Source organism: Gadus macrocephalus, chromosome 6 (assembly GCF_031168955.1).
Source record: "Gadus macrocephalus chromosome 6, ASM3116895v1".
Classification (NCBI taxonomy): domain Eukaryota; kingdom Metazoa; phylum Chordata; class Actinopteri; order Gadiformes; family Gadidae; genus Gadus; species Gadus macrocephalus.
This window is the reverse complement of record NC_082387.1, coordinates 17,138,985-17,160,492: the sequence shown is the minus strand read 5'-3', so window position 1 is coordinate 17,160,492 and position 21,508 is coordinate 17,138,985. Positions and strand designations below refer to the sequence as shown.

Below are 21,508 nucleotides of genomic sequence, written 5' to 3'. Positions count from 1 at the left end.
GCCTAAAAGCCATCTATCACTAACCTGGAACTGGGTAGTGTGTGTGTGTGTGTGTGTGTGTGTGTGTGTGTGTGTGTGTGTGTGTGTGTGTGTGTGTGTGTGTGTGTGTGTGTGTGTGTGTGTGTGTGTGTGTGTGTGTGTGTGTGTGTGTGTGTGTGTGTGTTAAAGAAATACTGAATGAGCTGGATGAATAGAAGTGTCTGTGAGTATTAACAAATGAACTATTCAGACAAAGAAGTCAAACGTTTATAAAGAGACAACAGGGACTGACTTCCCCCTGCTAATATTGTCCTGGGAATCATTTGATTACCCTGTTTCACAATGGAAGTGAAATAAAACATACTGAAAACAACCAGCCTGCATGTCTGAAAACCCAATTGACGCATTTACGGAGTAGTTTGGTTTTCCCTATCCTAGGAATCACATTAATAAAACAGGATATCCGCACATCATCACCAATGAGTAAGAGCTCTGCTTCTCGCTTCATTAGAGCGTTGGTTGGTGGAAACAGATTTCTCCTTCCCTACTGTAACAAATTAAAGGCTCGGCTCTCGGAAATGTATTTTGTGTGAGAAAAGAGTTGGCTGCGTTCCCATGCTACTCAGACGTTATCCGGCAGCTAAGCACTGACCTTCTCTGTGATGATGCGATCCACACACTGCTTTCCGGTCAGTGGCAGGTTGCATTTTTCCATAATCTTGTGCTTTCCACCCTTTAAAGAAAAAAAGAATGAATGAGAAGAGGCCGCATATGAGGGCGACAGGTTTAGCTATAGCTTAGAGATAACTTGATGCCAGGCGGAAATAGGCTGCTGGTATCTGAGATCTTTGTCAAACATGTGTGATTATAACGTTGGTCTTGTTTGATAAGAATCCAAGCACTGAATATTTTATAGAATAGCGACATGACAGGCATGTTAGATATCTCTGGATGGAAAGTGGGTTTCATACCGCATATCAAGACTAAAATGTGAACGATCACATCATTAAATGGGCGATATTTGCAGCGTGCATGAAACTGAATTAGATATGGTCGGGATAAAAAGGGATAGAAGTAGCCCCTTTCGTTCTTGCAATAAATGCATACAGTTGGCCTAATAGCTCCTTTAAACCTTCCACACACACACAAACAGCGTGCCCACCTGTTTCCCCATCTGGCATGCGTCTGGGCTGCGCGCCATGCTCATATTGTCACAAGGAAATCGGCGCAGCAGTGAGCATAACGCTCCTGTGAATGTCAAACATCACATTGCCCCCCCTTTCGCTCGCTCACACCATCCTGGGAGACATCCTGAGCGTGAACGGCTGCAGCTGGATCTCTCTCTCTCTCTCTCTCTCTCTCTCTCTCTCTCTCTTCTACATACTGTATGACCATCTTAGTTCACATACTATATCACTCTTATGCTAATTTTACCCCTCAGACAGCATATTCTTTAGATTATTTTCTCATGCAGTATAACCTTCACATGCCCTTCCATCCCATCACCCCCCTTAACTCTCTCTCTCTCTCTCTCTCTCTCTCTCTCTCTCTCTCTCTCTCTCTCTCTCTCTCTCTCTCTCTCTCTCTCTCTCTCTCTCTCTCTCTCTCTCTCTCTCTCTCTCTCTCTCTCTCTCTCTCTCTCTCTCTCTCTCTCTCTCTCTCTGATGAAATACACGAGGGAAGGTAGGCACATAGACAGACACACGCGTACAATCCAAAAAAAAAGCCACCCGCCCACACAGACAAACACGCACTGTCCCACCCAAACAGACACACACACATGCAGTCCCACTCATACAGACACACAAACACATATAGTGCCAATCATGCAGACACAGATACACACACAGACAACACAGACAACGCGCACACACACACACACACACACACACACACCTTTGCAGAGTGCTCCATGGTGACCACCACCTTCGTTCCAGCGCTGGCGACCAGATCCATGGCTCCTCCCATTCCCTTCACCATCTTACCCTGGAAGGGGAGGACAGAAGGATTATAAGCAGGGTAATTGTTTCATTTTAGTATTGTTTTGACATTGGTTTCATCTTTAAAAAAAATAAATAGGGTTTGTGAGGGACAGATGTTACAGCGACATTTTAAGTGCAAGCTTTGTTAAACTTGACGACACAGCGCTTGAGAACGCTGAGAAAGACATGCTTCTTCAACACAAGAGTCGGGGAGAAAGGTTTGTTTGTGCTAAGCCTCAGACGAGGATATCTGTTGTTGCTTCAACTAGGAGAAAATGCATTTTTAATTAGCAGTAAGCATGGTGAAGTACCATACAAACGCACAAACCATAACAATAAAAACAGGAAAAGACTGTTTTCCTACCGATAACTCCAGGGTTAATACATAAATTCTACCCATTAGAAAGAAACCAGTCCAAAAATGACATCCAAAAACACACGTCAAGATCGGCGTGCAAATGTCATACTAAAAACACTCATCGTCAAATGGCGAACCGCATGAACGCGTTGACTCTGGGCCAATAAGCATAGGGGGCCTCCCAATGACGATGCCGGGGCATACAGATATAGCCGCGGGGCGGAGGACGGCGTAACCGCATTAAAATCCCTTTCACTCATCCATCAGGGGAAGAGGCTGCCCACGATCTGCCTCACCACTGCAGGATACGCAGGGCTAAGCTGGGTACAACACGGTGCATACTGGGCCCACCCTGAGGGGGAGCAGCTGGGGGAACCAGATACCAACATGGAGAGATGAAGGGAGTATATTAAGATTCTATAAAAGACGTATCTTTTAAAAAAAAAGAAAAAAGGGGGTCGACCTTATGGGAGGGATATGGCAGAGGAAGATGAAAAAGAGGTTTTTACAAGTTTTTATCGTAATTGTACTAGCTATATAGGGGGGCGTGGGTTCTGCTTTTGGTCAATTATAGCCCGCCCTCCCCCCCGGGCGGGCGGGCGCACACACACACACACACACACACACACACACACACACACACACACACACACACACACACACACACACACACACACACACACACACACACACACACACACACACACACACACACACACACACACACACACACGTTGTCGATGGCTAGAGCTCACCAAACCCTGTATCGATTGTCTTTTTAAGATAAACCTTAACGGGGTCTTTCCCTGTATAACACTTATGTTAAAGGTTGGGTATGGAATTCGCTTTTTTGGCCATTTTTGCAGAATTACTTGAAATCCTTATCATAACCCACTTACAGCCACTGAGTTAGAAGTACTGACATGAAAATTAAACAAGTCAATCATCTGTGGAACGGGCAGGGCTCGAAAAACTCCAGCCAATGATTTCCAGAGCCACCGAGTTGCATTGGACAGTAAGTATGTCAATCAAACGGTCGTACTGCACCCCCCCTCCCCCGCGCGCGACCCCTTCGTGCAGTACTCGTGACCCAGAGCTCGTGACCCAGAGCAAGCTCCTGTTTGTTGTTATCCTGCGGTAGCTACTGGAACTAGTTAATCCACATTTGGACCTAGCAGTAGAAGACAATTTCCATGGCAGACAAGACGCCACCATCCCCATGTTGTTTTTTTAATGTTGCCATGTTGTTTAACGAAAACCTACGCTAGCCTGGCTCGCTCTCGCGCATCTGTGTTCGCGCTCGTGCATGATTGCGCGTCCAGGTACTTGGAATGGGTGGAGTCAGAGTCAGCGTTGAAGGAGAAGGGGTAGGACCATTTGAGTTGTGTATTTTCAAAATCTGCTGGCGTTTCGCAAATCCCATACCCAACCTTTAAGTGGCCATCTTCACACCTTCCCGGCTTTCTGTGGGCATGCCCAGACAGTGTTGAAGGTTGCTCGCTTCAATATTTTGATACACGATGGTCTGGTGAGCCAAAAAATAACTATAGGACTCCAAGGAAATACAGGGGATGGGCGAGGCCTGGGCCTGCGTGGCACGGGGCAGTGCGTGGCGACTAGGGCTGAACCATTAATCAAATTCAAACCGACATCTCAATGTAATAGAACGTGACTTTCAAATCGCAAAGGATGCGATTAAAACAATTATAATATCTTATTTATTTTTATTTTAAAATTCAATGGTTCAATAAAGATGTTGTAATTTCAATTCATGCTTCAATTCTTCTCAACATATCGGCCCGAATCAAAAGAAAGAGCAGTTTATATGTTGAATGCTTCCAATGTTGTGTTGGTCACACTGTAATGATTTATTGCTTGTTCAGTATGCGATATTTCGTTTTAAAGTTCCTTATGTTCTGTATTATTCACTGATTAGATTAGTAGCAATTGCAATATTGGTTGAAATAATCGCAATTCCATTATTTCCCCGAATCGTTCAGCCCTAGTGGCAACAGACGGCATGAAAGCCTGGGCGCCGCCTTTAACGCCATCGCCAACATGAATTAACTCAGAGGCGCTCAAACAGCACGGAGGTGTGTCTGTGTTGCCCCCCCAGGGCGGAGAGGGTAGGGGGGTGGGGGGGGGGGGGGACAGCATGTGACCCGAAAGCAGCTGGTACTTTAATTGACAGCTGCATTAGGCGAGGGGGGCGGGCGTTCGGCAGCGGACTAGTAAAGTCAACAAAATGGTAAATGCTAACATTTAAACCAGGGTCAAGGAAATAGGCCAGCTGTGAAAAAGTGTGGCACTGGAAATAAATATAAAATTGTGGCCTATATTTCAAGGCTGGACTAAAGCCATCAGACGGTTGATAAACGGCTATTGTTCCATCTTTTTCTTAACAAATCTCGACAGCGGCTCAGATGTGTGACCGAGTGGGTCTTCCTCACATCCTGCGGTGTGTGAATACGGGGGCATCTAAAAGCCTTTCAGTTAGTTTTCCTTTATATGCATACACTGTACACCATAGTCATGGTATCCAAGGGCGAAACAACCATACCCTGCACATTACAGGGCCATTTAAAGTGCAGTATTTGTGACGCGACCACAACCTAGACCACCACTGCCAACAGGCAACATCCAGCTCGTAACAGAAGCCCACTGAGGCCACAAGGTTAGAGGTCATCCGTCGAAGCTCCTCCCTGACCAGTGATAATGTGAAACAGACTATGCACAACCCCATGTAATATGCGGCTTTGCTGTCTGATAATCAGGCCAGTCTTTAATTGCCATGCTGCGCGCTGCAGCAAGGGCAGAGGAGCGCATTGTTTGTGCCATCCAACTACGAGAGGCTGGCGAGAGCAGGGGAATGGGGATTATCCAATAACATATTCCATCACGCACACTAAGGCAATTTCGTCAAATCCAATCTAGCTTCAAACCATGATTGGTCACCGAATAGACTTGTTTTGTCTGACCAAAAAACAGGCATGGTTGCTAGGCTACTATTCACTGGCTCACCTGAGAATTAGCCATCTAAAAATGTGTCTCCGCTGCCTCTACACGTCACATTGGAGACCTGTTTAACGTATTCTGCCCTGCAGTTAAGGGGATCACATCTAGAGGAAGCATTACAATCGTACCCAGGGAACTTGTTCAAAGAGTTCGCTGACCACAAAAGTATTTTTGTCCTTTCAATAACACAGCTTTGTTGACATTGACCTTGCCCTCGCAATTTCAGAATTTCTTTCTCCTTTTCATTGTTGAATTTGGATTTCCTCCCTCATTGAATGGTCACATCCCCGCTCGGGAAAATAATCTATAAAAAGGTATTTTAATCTGTAAATGAAGACCGCCAAAATGCTTGAAATTACCCCAAGCACACACAACAAACGTTGGCGTACCCATTCAAAATCAGGATTAACATAAATCATGTTCATCTACAGAAAGGGGAACTAAAATTGGAATCATCAGTATTTTACCCAAACCTGCAGCCACTTTCCCATTTCCATAATTGACTGAGACATTATTATTGTAATAATAATTACATTGTAATAATAATACTAATACAATTTGTATTATTAGATCTAACTGTCACAATAACTTCCATTGTGTTTTCTTGCAGAAAACATCCATTTTACTCTAGCAGGACAATTGAACTCTCTCTTTGACGTTACTTGAATCCTAATTAATTCCATGCCCACTGCAGAAAGCAATTGCCGACAATAGTAATGAAATGGCATGTAATATGAAAAAGGAAAAAAAAGGAAAGGACAAAATGTGTTAGAGAAGGGACAGTGTTTTGGCCCAACGATATAGATAGAATATTTCAGGTGGGTGTGTGTGTTGTGTAATAGACGCGCTAAAATAAGCCCTGCTATCCTTGCCTGGCAGACTTTTTGGGCTGACACCTGCCCCAGTCTGTGAGGGTAGAAAGCCTCCGACAAACCAAGTACCAGTCATTCACCAAGATACTCAGCTACCAATAATAACATCAAATATCCATCCTGCTTAAGCCACACAAACAGACACACACATACATGCCAAGGACAAAGAAATATATACTGTGGCGATTGTGTGAGTGCATGCAATAATTTAGGACATGCAACACATATATTTTGACTGCTAAATGCCTGCTGCATTTTCCCACGGCATGCAGCCACTTTGGAAGATGCACATCAAATGAAAACATGATGGAATATATACTCCTGAAGACCACAACACTTAAGATGCTCGGCCTGTATTTGGCCCTTTTTTTTTTGCATCACCATGACAACAATCTGCTTGTTGTGTGTCCACAGCAGTAAACATCCTCAACCAAATATTACATTTTTATAATCCACTCTACGAATCGAAGGGTTCCCTTCTGAATGCTTCTCTTCCTCTCGTGTGCCTTGGCAGTCTGAAACAAGATACTCTTTCCATTTAAGAACACGGCTACATACTGCCAAGAGCCTTCGTTACCGTGACAACTAATGAAAAGCACCAGGCGTGGAGACAGGCCTGCGTGAAACACAATTGGCGTTGCGTTTAGCGTAACTGGACCTCGTGTCCCCGTGTCCCCCTCATGTGGACGCGTCTGCTGAGGAAGGTGGTTACAATGCATTGTTCATCTCCACAACAAAAAAAACAAGAGTCAAGCAGACCTCTGTTTAGCCAGAGATTAATGTCATTACTAATATTGTGATTTCAGGCAATTTAGGGGCAGAGGCAGCCAACGGTCACGCCGCAAAATGATGTTTACCCAGGTAGCATTATAGTCACTTGCGGTTAGGTAACAGCCATGTCGAGAGCTGTGTGACTTGATTAGAAAATTCTAAGTGCTTAATAATTTGGGGGTCTGGCCGCGATGCTTCTGAAAAAACGACGTGTGTGGGGTAAGAGGCTGCAAGCTTGGTTGTGTCAGTGCGTGGAGAGGCCTATTCAGAGACACATTGACCTGCGGTGACTAAGCCTGTGTTTGCTCTCATCAGGTGGAGTACTATCTGGTGGCTGCTGCCAGTCCGAGTGTAAACAAGCACACTCTTAGCCGACTTTTGACCGATTATATTACGTAGGCCTCCGACAAACAAACACCTGAATCAAATCATGACCAATACGATTAGTGGTGGCAAATCCCGCCGGGGACACGACAAAGGTAGAAATTATAATTAGAAACCCTCTTCTCTGCATCGTATCAATATCTGGGAATGAAAGTGAGAGAGAGAGTGAGTGAAATTTTGCCACATATAAAAATGTCCAAATTAATTAAAACTGCACACCGTCTCGATAGGAGTTCACAGCCCACAGTCACCGCCCGCCCCAGCGACGTCTCTTTTCATGCCGTTTGCGGGGGCACGTCACTCAGGGAAATGAGTGAAGTGTCCATAAGCCTTTTCGAGGGAATTTGAGTCATGGGTCAAAAGCAAATGCCTATTATGTGCGGTTTTGAGCGTTAGTGCTTAGCTTAGCGTTTATTAAAATTGACACTGTGGCCAGATTGATGAGCTTTTGACCAAAAGCTTGGCCCACTTCTTAAGGGGGTTGGCCTCTATGCGGGTACCTAGTCTCTGGGCCTGGCTTGTACACAAGTGGAATGTGATTGGTTGAACACACACACACACACACACACACACACACACACACACACACACACACACACACACACACACACACACACACACACACACACACACACACACACACACACACACACACACACACACACACACACACAATATATATAAATACATTGTACGTTATTTGCACTTGGTTGCTGAGGAAAAGATTTTTGCAGTTTTCGCAGTGTAAAACAAATTCCACGTGTCCCTTATTGGTCAGAGAGGACAAAACAGTCAGCATGCAAATTGAAAAAGGCCTGGGCACCAAGTTTCATAACTGTTGCTCCATCGGGGCGGCAGGGCTTCAACTTTGACCAGGAGTTACAGCGCACCCTATGGACGAAACGGTACCAACATTCTTGGACACCAATTTGTAGGTCAAATATGTTGGACAAATTCGAGATACGTTTGCGCTGTCAGGGCACAAACTATGAGTGTTTCTAGGTCAGAATAAGAGGAAGAATTCCTATTAAAAAATAGTTCTTCTAAATACCAAATGAGCTTCTGCTCCATGGACAAGAATACCAGACTCACTCAATTCTCTACACTCAAAAGTAGAAAATCGTACAAATCAGAAAGCCGCCTTGGTCTACTCAACGAGCTCCTCGTGCATTACTGCTTAATGGCAGCGACACGCTGTCGTCTTGAATCCTGAACAATGTCATTCCCCCCAAACGTGTTTCATAAGCCCGACAATTAACTGAACGTGTCGTACACACCGCGACTAGCTACTCCAGTGTTCTGTACGACACAAAAGAGCAAAGGGTTTCAGTGTGTGTGTGTTTGTGGGTGTGTGTGGGTGTGTGGAGGAGTGGGGGATGTTTTAAACTGGAAAACCAAAAGCACACACATGCAATGGAAGATTTGGAAAGCAGGCCAGAGGGATAAAATGAGATTGTAGTTTAGAAAATAATGAGGTTAAATTCTTAAAATGACAATCGTGTTAATGGTGCATGTGAATTACTATTGAATGTTGTTCAGATAAATAAAACAATTCTGTGGTTAAGACTAGGCTACTTTATTGCTTGCTGATGCGAAATTTAAAAGAAATATTATTTAGGTGGTTCAATATGGTCATATTCACCATACAAATAAGTGATGAACCTTAAAAAAATGTAAAGGGTATAATATGTACTTTCTGCCGCTGGAGATCTCAATCAAAACCAAAACAAAATACATAGTTTGATTATTTTGTGAAGTAGCTGTTGAATCCATTGTAATGTTCATGGTTCAGGTAGAAAATGCAGGGTTAAATATTTAAAAACAAAGGCTTGGCTGCTAGATTTTGCCACTCGGGCAGTAAAAAGACAACATTCTACGAATCAATTTTGGCTTGCCGCGAGGACTACCGGTACATTCAAAAAACAATTGACTGTTAAGACTTGAAGGGTTGTAATAACATTTAAAACATGATCTGGATCAACTAGTGACAATATACAAGTATATGTACTGGATGCATAAGTACTTTTATGCTCAATGGCAACGGAAAAAAAGCACAGCATGGCTAAGAGTAAAGGGCTCTTTATGGTTCCACGTTCACGCAACGCGAGGGGGTTACGGACCCCTTACATCCTTGCGGACCCTGCTTGCAGACGTGCACCTCCCAAAAACCGTAACCATAAACGTTCACGACTGCGTCGGAGCGTCTGCATGGTCATTGCGTTGCGGGAACGTGGGACCATAAAGAGCCCTTAAGGCTTGCTCAGAGTAAGCCTGGGTAGGTGCCATGACAAAAGCTTTAATAAAAAACAAACTGAAACTTGGGGCATTTAAGCACCAAAATAAACAGGTTAGCACAGAGCCAGTAGACCTAGAGTAACACAAGGTTGCTCTTTTGTTCAATGCTGGCTAAAATAAAAATCAATCAAACTATTCCCAACCCTCTTATGAAGCTATGGAATGTGACAAGCAACTGCTAAAACCTCCCCATTAGACGAAAACACAGGACACAGACTCCAGATTCTTCGTTAGCTCCCATTGTTTTTTGCAGACGTTCCAGCATTAGTGGATTGGCAGCATCACCGGTAAAAGCATTAGAAGGCAATCGACTGGAAAAAGGTTTATCTGCATTTTACAGATTAAAAAGGTGTCTCTCATAATAGATATAAGTTGAGTATGAGTCAGATTTCATCCTATGTACTCATCCTTACAAAGTGAAGTGGGGGGGGATGGGTACTTCATGCTTTAAAAAGGATTTAACATAGAAAGGCAATCATAGAAACATGTATGAAGCTTTTTTAGAAACACTTTACCATAAGGGTACATGAATTAACCAAAAAAATTACCTTAAGTAATTAACTGTCAAATAATGGCCTTGTAATCATTATTTAATATTTTTTATGCAGTAATAACATCAAAACTAATAAGTAAGTAACTAGAAGCTACTGACCATTTGAAGTCGCATAGCTACTCTGCAGTCTTTCCGGACATACTTTTTAGTATCTTGGTTGTTCAATGTGTTTAGTTTATCCAATATTGATTGTGTGCTCTAATTGTTCTTCGACTCATCTCCCGGCCACTTTGGTTAAAAGCATCTGCTAAAGGACCAAATAAAAATTCTGCAATGTTAGAAAATCCATAAAAAAAATATCGGAACAGGTCTTACTGCAACAAAATAGCCAAATCACAGCTAAAGCACTGCCAGCAAGAAGCAACACCACATGTAACAAAAGAAACAAAAGTGTGGGCTTAAATTGTGTGTCCATCAAGACAAAGAGATTTTATTTACAAGACAACGCTATGGAAGCGAAGTGTTATGCATTCACTTGAGAAAATCAATTCTGCTGCTGTTGTTCTGAAATAATCAGATAATTTTCTAGAAATGAATTCCGAGAAATGTTTTAATGGCATAAAAGAATGCTCCTCCGTTTTTCCGGTTGTTGCTGCTGATCAGCCTTAGTCGAGTTTGATATAGATATGGTATTCAAGATATTTTATGTTACATGGAACATGCCAAATTATGTAATCTGACGGTTAACTTGATCACATGTAATGGAAGAGAATGCATTTCTTATATCAGTGAAGTGTGTCATAACGGTTAAACTGATCCTGGAGAAAAAGCCGCATTGTCTAGCAGATCCGAAGGGGCTCTCCCTCTGAACAACCCCAAAGGCCTGAGGTGCATGTACAAAGAGGACAAACTAATAACAATACCATTGATATGACCATCTCCTAAAGTCTCAAACATAAACCTAAATAAAATTGGAGTAAACTCAACAGGTTGGCTTCAATGAAATCAGGCCCTCAGGTGAATGAGAGCTTCTCTTGGGATTTTGAGGCATTTCACTAATTCGATGAAAACAACAGCAGGTTCTTTTTTCTATGATAACTTTTTAGGGAATTCAGAGATAATAATGTTGTTAATTCAGAAATACAAGGCAAAGTATTTTCTCTTCTCAAGTGAACGCATTACGCTTCTGTACAACACTAACACTAAATAAATCGATGTGCCATTTTGTCTCCTTCTTCTCAAGCACAAAGAGAACACAATGTGATGCGTGGAATGCATAAAAACATGATATTGATCTGGCGAGAGTTAAGCGGCAGAGAAATACAACCAAAATAATAAAGCCGCCTTGTGCACACGGCACTCTTGAGGATCTCAGAAGGAGGTGAACACTGGGCACTTACCGGAATCATCCAGTTTGCCAGGTCACCGTGCTGCGACACCTGCATGGCCCCCAGCATGGTCAAGTTGATGTGTCCTCTGCACGGGGGGGGCAAGAACACTGTTAGCCTCCACTTCAAACCAACACTCTTTCCATGCACCCCGTCCTATTGTATTGTGAATGGAAACATGACACTGTTCAATATTGCTGAATATTCCGGAAATTAAACGGTTCTTTGGTTCAATTTTGGATTTTTCATTTTGATCATAAGATCACACTACTCTTAATAAAACATTTCTTACTCAAATGTTGCTGGCAATAAGGCCTGTCCTCACAACTGTGAAGTTAGTTTATACTTATTCACTTTATTTTTACACATTTGTGTTTTTCCACATAGCAGAAACGAGAATCTTTCTCCTTCGTCTATTTGTCTGCATCAATGGCTTGCATAAAACTTAATGTGTCATGAATCATCTCTGTCATCTGTGACATAACTATCAGGATTCACTGATGTGTGATGAAAACAAAATTGTATATGGAAATAAATGTATTAATTATTGAAACTTTTCTTTTAGACACAGGATGTCTGTTAAACATACAGTGTCAGTGAAGGGCTGCACATCTGTGTGCACAGATGGAAACCTAAAAAAATGAGTTTTAACTACAGTTCTTCTGTTGAAAGTGATGGAACAGTTCCGAAAAAATGAAAAGCTGTTAAATACAGACCGTCTCCCACGACTATGATAATGATGAATAAGTGATAAGATACACCTACATTTTGTGATAATTAACAAGCTGCTAAATTGTCTGTGTCTTTCTGTCTGTGTGTTTGTGTGAGTCGGTCGGTCTGTCTCATCCTGCATATGTGTCTGTCTGTGTGTCCGTCTGGCTCTCTCTCCGTGTGTGATGGCTGAACATCACTATTTATGAGTACTATTGGATTTCCTCTAGGTGGACAAACAAAGGTAATGCCCTGGGAAGAGTGGGCTGCGTCTTAGACAGCCAGCAGATCAATACGAGCCGGGGCGATATTGGCCAGGCGTTGCCTTTGTTGATATCCACAGGGTTATGAACCACCATCTCTGCTGACATCACACACAAGTGGTGAGTCAGTGGCGGAGACCTTTTGATGCGATTCATCACTTTTCATGTATTCTGATAAATCAAGTGGTATATTTAAACACAGCTTTGGACGTGACTTTTGTTTTTATGGTTGATCCGCTGGGTTGTTACGATTGCGCAAGAAGTGCCACAACAGCGCCGGTTATCTACAGTTTGGTTTTACTGTTCTATTATGTCGCAATATAATATAACTGTACGTTTTTACAGGGCTTACCCTCTGATCATGGCGAAGGACTCGTCACTGGAGAAATAGGCAGCGCCGGGGAGCACCGTCACGGTCTCCTTCCCTGTACAGACATCAGCAGACAACGGTTCAATCAGCACGGGAGGACGGTGAACTTTAAAAAGGCCACTTGTTGTCACAAAACATGTCAAAACCCATTATTGTAGCGGCAACCTCGCCGGGGCCTAATTTGTCTTGAATAAAAGAACCATCCATGCCTGTTATCGTTCTCTGAATGAGAGGTCAACCAAATGTGTGAATGAATTCCTGCCTTGTATGCATGTCCTTGCAGGGGAATTATGAACGGTGTTGTAAGGAGAGGGGTGGAAAAAAAACACACACGTACCGGCATTGATCAGGTCAGGGTCTACGTTGTCCTCTGTGGGGTACGGGCCCTGCACCGAAAAGGACAAGCAAACGGGCACACGTGTGAACACACGCATACACCCTGACACACACACACGCACAACACAACACAACACAACACTTAATATAAATCCCCACTAGCCCGGTCTCTCTAGTCACGAGACGATGCCGCAGCAGCCCTTTCGGATTCGACGTGACGTTGATTTTTTGTCTCCGCTCGACAAAGAGGAGCGCCCTTTTTGAAAGGAGGCCGGGCGTGAGGGGTGTGGATCTGGCAGCTCCGCTCTCCAGCTGGAGTAATGAGAGGGCGCTGACAAACGGGGCATTAGCATAGTCACCTAACCTCACCTGGAGAACGCAAGTGATTGTTAAACGTGGCAGAGCTGCCGCCGTTGTGGAGCTTTTGTGAGGTTTACGAAGCGCGTAAATAATGATTAGGAAAAATGAGGCGCCGAGCGGTCCGCCCTCAACAATTGCGTGCATAAAACTAATTGCCGCACATTTCAAACAAGGGACTTCATTTACAGGCTGCTATTAACAAAAATTGGGCATGAATCTGTAATCTGGGTGCCTGCGATGGCACTTCAGCTGTGGGGGTGATTATGAAAATGACAAGCTTCACAAGGGAGGAACAATAGCGCTACTCAGCCATGGTGGTTACCTGACTCACGGCGAAATGGCTTAACAAAAATAACAGCAGCAGGTCTTACCAGTCCCAGAATGCCGTTCTCGCTCTGGAGGTGGACGGTGATGTCAGACTGGATGAAGTTGCTGGCCAGCATGGGGATGCCGATACCCAGGTTTGCTGAATGAGCGCTTTGTCAAGGAATTTGAGATCTAAAAATCATGATCGTCATTACTCAATCCACATATATTGTGGAGCTGTAAAGGCCTTAGCAAGACATCAACACATGGGATTCATGACATTTGTATTGATCCAATTCAAGCACAAGCATGTAGGATATATTGTAACACGCCGTCATTTATTAAACATATTAAGGAGTGGAAATGGATTCAACATAGGAGAGGCGTGTTCAAATGTGTTTCTCAATGATAGATTTAAGAGTGGATGTGACACTGGAAATACTGAAGATTTTGCATGGTATCTGATGTAATCAATGAATAGAAGAAGACTGCAATGCATAACATACTTAACGATCACCAATCTCCAAAAGATCATGCTTCCAGGAGCATGTTGGTGTGAGAGGGGGCACCATAGATAGCAGTTGAAAGAAATGCATGAATAAATTATATCACCAAATTATTCATGATCAATATTATTCATTCACCATGTATATTCTATCAGAACAAGGCTGGCGATGTATGTTTCCACCCAATATACAGCATTGGACTCATCGTGGGCCAAAATAAATCGCCCACAGAGGGAATGTTCCCATGGACTACGAGTACGACGAAATGTCTTACACGGACGACGGGGTAGAACATGAGCAAAGAGGAGGGGAGGAAATGCTGCCTGCTGCTATTGTGAACCAAAAGGTCAGGATCAGATCAGAAAGCTTTTGCGACTGCAGTCATGCTCCCCCTACACTGATGTATTCCTGCAGGCGTGCAAACCGCGCCCAGTAAAGGATACCATACATGCCATCCTCAAACTCAAGCGCCGCTCGCCGGATGATCCGCTCCCGGACGATGTCCGAGTCCTTCTTGGGTTTGGGCTTCTCTGTCTGGCTCTTCTTCACCGTGCGTTTCTGGTACACAACACACGTGACCGATTAGAAAGGGTGAGATGGGGGGTTCCACCACTGTAAACAATAGCCATTTGAAACTCTTTGTAAATTGGTAGTGTGAAAGTGGCTTGCAATGAAAGACACAGATGTGTCTTTCATTGCAAGTGTGTCATTAGGGAACAGGGCAGGTGTTGGGGCATCTTGCTGAAGGATGCTTAAAGATAGGCCAAACACCCTAGCCATTACCCTGCCCCTGTTCCACAATTTAGTTCCAGGATTTAGTTCTAGGAGTCAAACAAAGGCTTGTCTGTGACCGACAACGGCCACTGAACAATATACACACGAAAAGGTTTTTCATTCAGGACACACCCCCGTGTACCTCTATTCTCTTCTCGAACCCTGTGCCCTGCACCACGCGGTGCACGTAGATGCTGGGAATGTGGATGTCCTCCGCGGCAAACGTCCCCACGTCCACCACCTCCTCCACCTGCAATAGAGACACACACGCATACACACATCATGACGCGGCCTTCAGACATTACAACCGGGTGAGCCAATCACTGTCCCTACAAACATGCTCCAGTGCCCCTGTTGATGACTGGGGCATGAAAACCATATTGTGATAGAATCACTGTAGCAGGAAATAGCCATGGCCTACCGAACTGTACTGTGGGTACAGCCTTTGCACGTTTTGGTTCTGCAATGCCAAGACTTGAGGCTAAGTGTTGTCTCCTAATGCCTCTTCTCAGTCACGCCTCAGTTGTCACCGGAGCCCACGCTGGTAATATCCACATTTAAACCGAAACCAGATCAGCCAACTGGGTTATTGCTTTGTCTTAATTGGCTTTCTGTGCCACTTTGCAAACATCTAAAGCTACTTAGGGGTAAATGGAGATTCAAAAAGCATCGTCGCCTAGTCGTCTGAAAATCGACATCTTGATCACAATTGATGATTTCCAAATAAACCAATGGGGAAACTGTACATCTAGAATTATAAAAAAATACGACAAAGATGCAGTCTGACATGGATTTGAGTGAGAACTGAAGAACTGATGCTTTTGCACTTCCCTTAACTCAAGTGTGAAGTGGAGAGCCATTCATTAAAACCATTAAACATAATTACTAATATTATAATCCATGTAATGGAATCCCAACAATTGCTAAAAGTTTTTGTGTAAATGAGAACCGAGATGGCAGCGAAAAGAGAATATAGGTCAGGGCCTTACGCTGCTCAATGCAGGCGTTTATTTTCGACACTCTGGGAAGAAAATAAATACAAAATAAAGAAAGAAATACTCTGCAGAAAGCCAAATGATGGCAACTCCAGATGGACCTTAAAATCAAGTGAGGAGGTGGGAGAGAGAGCGAGATAGAGAGAGACTCTTGCTGAAACATCTGCAGCACTTGTTCGAACAGCTTGACTGCTGAACCCCAGATGGAGACAATAGATGTGCTGTTAAGTACGCAGGCCCTAGAAAATCACCACAGCGAAAAAGGGTACAAATCACACCAGTGGGCTGAATTACCCGCAAAAAAATCCCCCCCCCCCAAAAAAAAAGCAACCAAATCACTTAACCCATTCCCAAACTGGCGAAAAATCCATCCTCAAATCGCAGCCAGTGTATCCATGACAACGCTGAGAGGGGTTCTGCTGGCGGCCACCGGCTCCTCTCCGTCGGCATGGTGTGCCGAGGGAGGGGGCGGAGATAAGAAAAAGGGACTTGATTCAATTTTCCTGAAGGCACGCTCGCGCCCGGGCCTCACGTGGATGCACCAAGTAGCCTACACTCAGGGCTACACGTGTGTGCATTAAGGAGAAGAGGGGGCGATTTCATAGGGCCCGTTTGATCCGGAGCAATCTGAAGGCCGATTTAGGGTCGTTTTAGACGCAGAGACGTAAGCACGTAATTTACACAAGGGACTTGTTTTAGACAAGTTTTGATTTACGGTTCCTTTAAGGTTCCTTAAGGATTGCGCGTGTTGCAAGGGGATTCTCCGCCAGAACAGTAGGGGGAGCAACGAACGAATCTGTGGGCGTGGAAGTGGAAATCGCTGGCTTGTTTATATTTATGCACTTCCAGTATTTTCGACGAGAGTAGCAGTAGCTAAGTTTAGGTTAGCGGTCTTTTTCCACACTCTGAACAACCGGAAATGTGAGACTCCTGAAAGGATGTGGTTAGCTGGCCAATCACAGTCTTTGCGAGCTGCGTAGGGCCGTAGTGTTTTAGTCGCATAGTCAGGAATTTTGGGCGACGCACTTAAGCACGTAAGGGGGGATATTTTACCTAGCAAGGGGGGGTTATGTATCTTACGTGCTTACGCGTTACGTCTAAAACAGAGCATATATCGGCCTTGAGTAGTAGTGGGGACTTAACAGCACATCTATTGTCTCCGTCTGGGGTTCAGCAGTCAAGCTGTTCGAACAAGTGCTGCAGATGTTTCAGCAAGTGTCTCTCTCAATCTCCCCCCTTCCCACTTGATTTTAAGGCCCCCCTGGAGTTGCCATCGTTTGGCTTTCTGCCAAAGTATTTATGTATTTATTTTGTATCTATTTTCTGCCCTGAGTGTCAAAAGAAAACGCCTGCATTGAGCAGTGCATGTCCCTGACCTATATTCTCTGTTCGCTGCCATCTCGGTTCTCATTACCACAAAACCTCTGAGCAATTATTGGAATTCCATTACATGGATTATGATATTAGTAATTATGTTTAATGGTTTCAATGAATTGCTGATGGGGGGCATACAAATATTTTGGGGGGTGATTGGTAGAGACTTCCTCTCTCCTGGGGAGGGGGGGGGGGGGGCGTAACCCACTCACTCCCCCCCATAAATATTTTTATGCATGACAATTAATTGTTATCTACATATGCACATACACTCATGGTGGCCAAACACAATTGAGCAGGTGAGAGCGTGTGTGTCCGAAGCTGTGCCTCTATTGATGTGTCTCCATCTGCACCCACATGTTCACATCAGGGCAGGCCCGGCCACGGGAAGGCCTGACATGGCAGGCAGAGGCCAGCAGGGGAACAGAGTTCCTCAGGTGCGCACGCTCACAAACGCACCGTGGGGAGTGAATAACAGTGTTCCATGTGTCGGTCCTACCGTTTAAGTACCAGTATCAAGGTTGTTCAAGGATCGATGTTGTCCAAATCCATCAATAAGAGTCAAAGGAAATCGGATGATGAAACAACTGTTCTTTGTTTACCCGGGCAGCGATGCACGGTATTCACAGCGAGCAGCGTTTTAATCGAGTGTGTGCAAGTGTGATTGCATGCCGTACGCTGGGCCTTCCATACATTCAGAAAGAACAACCTATTTGATGGGCTGCCTCCATGCTGGAGACAGCGTTATATAATGCTTAAATTGTTGGCCGTGCTCAGGATCTTTCTTTGAGACGCAATAATTATTGCATTATTTATATAACGTACCCATACATATACGAAGGAAAAAGACCCATAATCACCAAAATATTGGGGTTCAATGGATTGAATATGAAGTATTTAGGTTTCACATCGTTAGCTTGGTTTCCTATCACACTGTGTTCAGACGTTGTCACTAATACTATATATCTAAAATATATATGTTTACCTGGGCCTCTAATCCGCTCGGCTGAGGTGTGCAAGAGTGTGTGTGCGCGTGTGCGTGTGCGTGTGTGCGTGCCTGTGTGCGTGTGTGTCCGTCCTCCTAGACTGGAGGATGAGGAGGAAGAGACAACAGTGCTCCGGGATGACAACGACACCACACTCGTATTACTCTGTATATTTATAGCGTTCCCATTTCCCTCACAGTCTGTACCGGGCTGCCTCCATGCATGAATGTTTACATTTGGAATGACTTAAAACTAGTTAATAGAGATCATCTTGTATGTGTCTATGTAGTACTAAATGTTTTTATTATTTGTGGCAATCATTGATTTTAAAACACCCATACTGAAGAGATTGTTCTGATATATTGAGGTTTCGTCTTTTCATTAACCTGCCAAGGAAACTAGTCCCATGTCAAAATCTAGCAAGTCTACCCTATGTCTATAATGTAAATCGTCATTGGTTTTGGAAATAAGTCTTCAGATTCAGCCGGTGCCATTGTAAAAATGCCTTTCATTGGCACCATCATCCATTTCAAACACCGCCGCTTCGCTCACCAACAAAGGCTGTGCAGAACCCCCTGTTCTCCTCTCATCTCTGTCCCATTGTATGGCGTACATTTGCCCCCAATTATTAACCTAATTTGTGAGCCCTTAAGCCCATGGCAAAGACTAGTTGAACAACGCAGCACGATGGTAGCATGTGCACCTACCTATAGAAAATGACTGCACGACAAAACCAATTCCTTCCACTTAACAGCTTTGTTTTGGATTCCAGTACCACGTTTAGACTCAAGTTTCTCGCCCACAATGCCGCCATTTAATTCAGATACAACACTGGTAAATTGGATCCCACACTAGCCTAATGAATGGGTTTCACAGTTTAAAAAACTATGATCCCCTGCAAAGTAACATGCAGGCGTTGACAGAATCGTTGGTTGTTTAGATTAGAACATTATTCACTTGTAGTTCCATTCATAGATTCAAACTACACTATTGTTTTGCATCACATTCATATTGGCTTCCTCCGGCATCACCCACGTCTTTACCACACACTGTCAAGGACCCGAGAGAGTTAAGAGAAGCCGCGGGGAAACCTTTTATTCAGAACAAGAGTTTTATCAAGTCTCGCACGCTCGCTTTTTTTAAATGTATTTTATCTAATTTATTTATTTTTCATTTTAAAATCCTTATCTTAATTTTTTCAGGTATCAAATATCACAAATTACAACTATGCATGTGCTTACGTTTGCTTGTATTTTTTTAACTGGATATAGCCACTATATCTGGTCAGAAGACTGTTGCAGTTTTGTGGGGGCCTGCTTTTGATCAGGGACCAGCTGATTGTAACACTACACACAACTACATCCCCGTGTGGTACATGTACTGAAAGATACCAAATACTTGAGAAAAACTGACTTGGACTCCTTTCAAAATGTGAAGGCAACTGTACAGTACACTAACCGGTCAGCATGGACTGAGTCACCGAGGCAATGACCCCTGGTTTTAATGCACCACAGTTGGACAGCAGGAGACTAATGCTCAAACACCTAAGGATGGAACTCATTCATATCCAATTAGACCCCTGCCCTCTCGGACACACACACACACACACACACACACACACACACACACACACACACACACACACACACACACACACACACACACACACACACACACACACACACACACACACACACACACACACACACACACACACACACCGCGCTGGGGGCTTTCAACATACCTGTGGCCACGCAACCAACTGGAAAGCATGGATATGGACCAATCAATTAGTAGGGCTTGGTTACCTAGCAACCTTGGAGGATGGTGGGTATTTGGTAATTATAAACGAGTGTATAGCTCATTTGAAATCGTGTAATTACAAATGAGTCCATCGGCTAATTTCTTTGTAAGACAAATGGCGATTAGACGCGATCAGGTATGCTTTGTGGTTTATTGATCCCAAGCGATCCTAAACTGTTCAAATTGATTGATTAGAACCATCTAATGGTTTAATTACCCTTTATCATGTGACCCAGTTCCCCAACACGATTTATCTTAAAAGATCGGAGTACACCTGATAAATCGATCTCTTGGGGCCACAGATCCTAAAAGGATAAAGAGGGAGGACACCTTCTGCTGTGCATTGCATCATGCTCCAAGTGCCATCAAACCTAAAAGGACGCTAGACACCTTCTGTGTATTGTGTGATGCTCAAAGTGCTAAGAATCCTTAAAGGACGATTATATCCTTATGTGTATTCTATAATGCTCAGGTAAAGGAACGAAAAATAGGGCATTTTAAGAAGCAAGAAAAAAAAAAGAAAAATTTAAAAGAAAACCACTGCCTCGACCATCCAGTTAACTTTAAAAGTATTCAAACCCTGGTCTTGAGAAATAAATTGTCCTTTGAGAGTAACCAGTTAACCCTTCTCCAAAAGTCAAATCAGCAATGAACATCAGCCCACACTGGACGGGTAATGGACAACACACCACAGAAGGCTGTGGCAAGGCCACCTGCGTATTCTCCGAAGGGTTACAGCGAAGCCTGGGCACACAACACGAACGGCAGGACTAATATTGACTATCTCGTTGCCACATTCATGACCGTCCATGCTCTGAATGCTAAAGGTCGACTTATCTCTGCGGCGCATAAGCGCTTCATTTGCAGCGATAAAGGCCAGCTGTTATTCAGCGCACAGGCCCCCAACGATCGCTTCACTGCACTGAGGGAGCAGGATTTCCGCAGGCCTACAAGATAATGTTACCGGTTACGTTAAAAAAACGGTATTAGACTTCGTTATGTAACACACAAGAAATGACGAAGAAATTAGAACGTAATTTCAAAGCAATGGCAAAGGATGATTGGAACGTCGATATAATTCCCAGATTACTTCTTTAAATGCTGTACTTTGATAGTGTTGATTAGCCCAGAATGGTTCCTTTAATTCCTGAGAATGCACCACGCCTTACATTAAATGACAAATAAAA

At 43.8% G+C, this 21,508-nt stretch overlaps 1 protein-coding gene across 2 annotated transcripts in view; it reads right to left on the bottom strand.

Annotated features, from left to right (window-relative positions):
* Positions 1–21,508, bottom strand: part of oxct1a (3-oxoacid CoA transferase 1a) — a 39,072-nt gene that overhangs the window by 5,839 nt on the left and 11,725 nt on the right. For both annotated transcript variants that reach the window (XM_060054611.1, XM_060054612.1), the window contains 8 exons: positions 15,306–15,413; positions 14,833–14,947; positions 13,949–14,043; positions 13,219–13,267; positions 12,864–12,936; positions 11,550–11,625; positions 1,876–1,965; positions 632–712 (listed from right to left, as the gene is read on the bottom strand). In XM_060054611.1, coding sequence (XP_059910594.1) covers positions 632–712; positions 1,876–1,965; positions 11,550–11,625; positions 12,864–12,936; positions 13,219–13,267; positions 13,949–14,043; positions 14,833–14,947; positions 15,306–15,413 — 687 coding nt within the window. The remainder of the gene's footprint in view (positions 1–631; positions 713–1,875; positions 1,966–11,549; positions 11,626–12,863; positions 12,937–13,218; positions 13,268–13,948; positions 14,044–14,832; positions 14,948–15,305; positions 15,414–21,508) is intronic.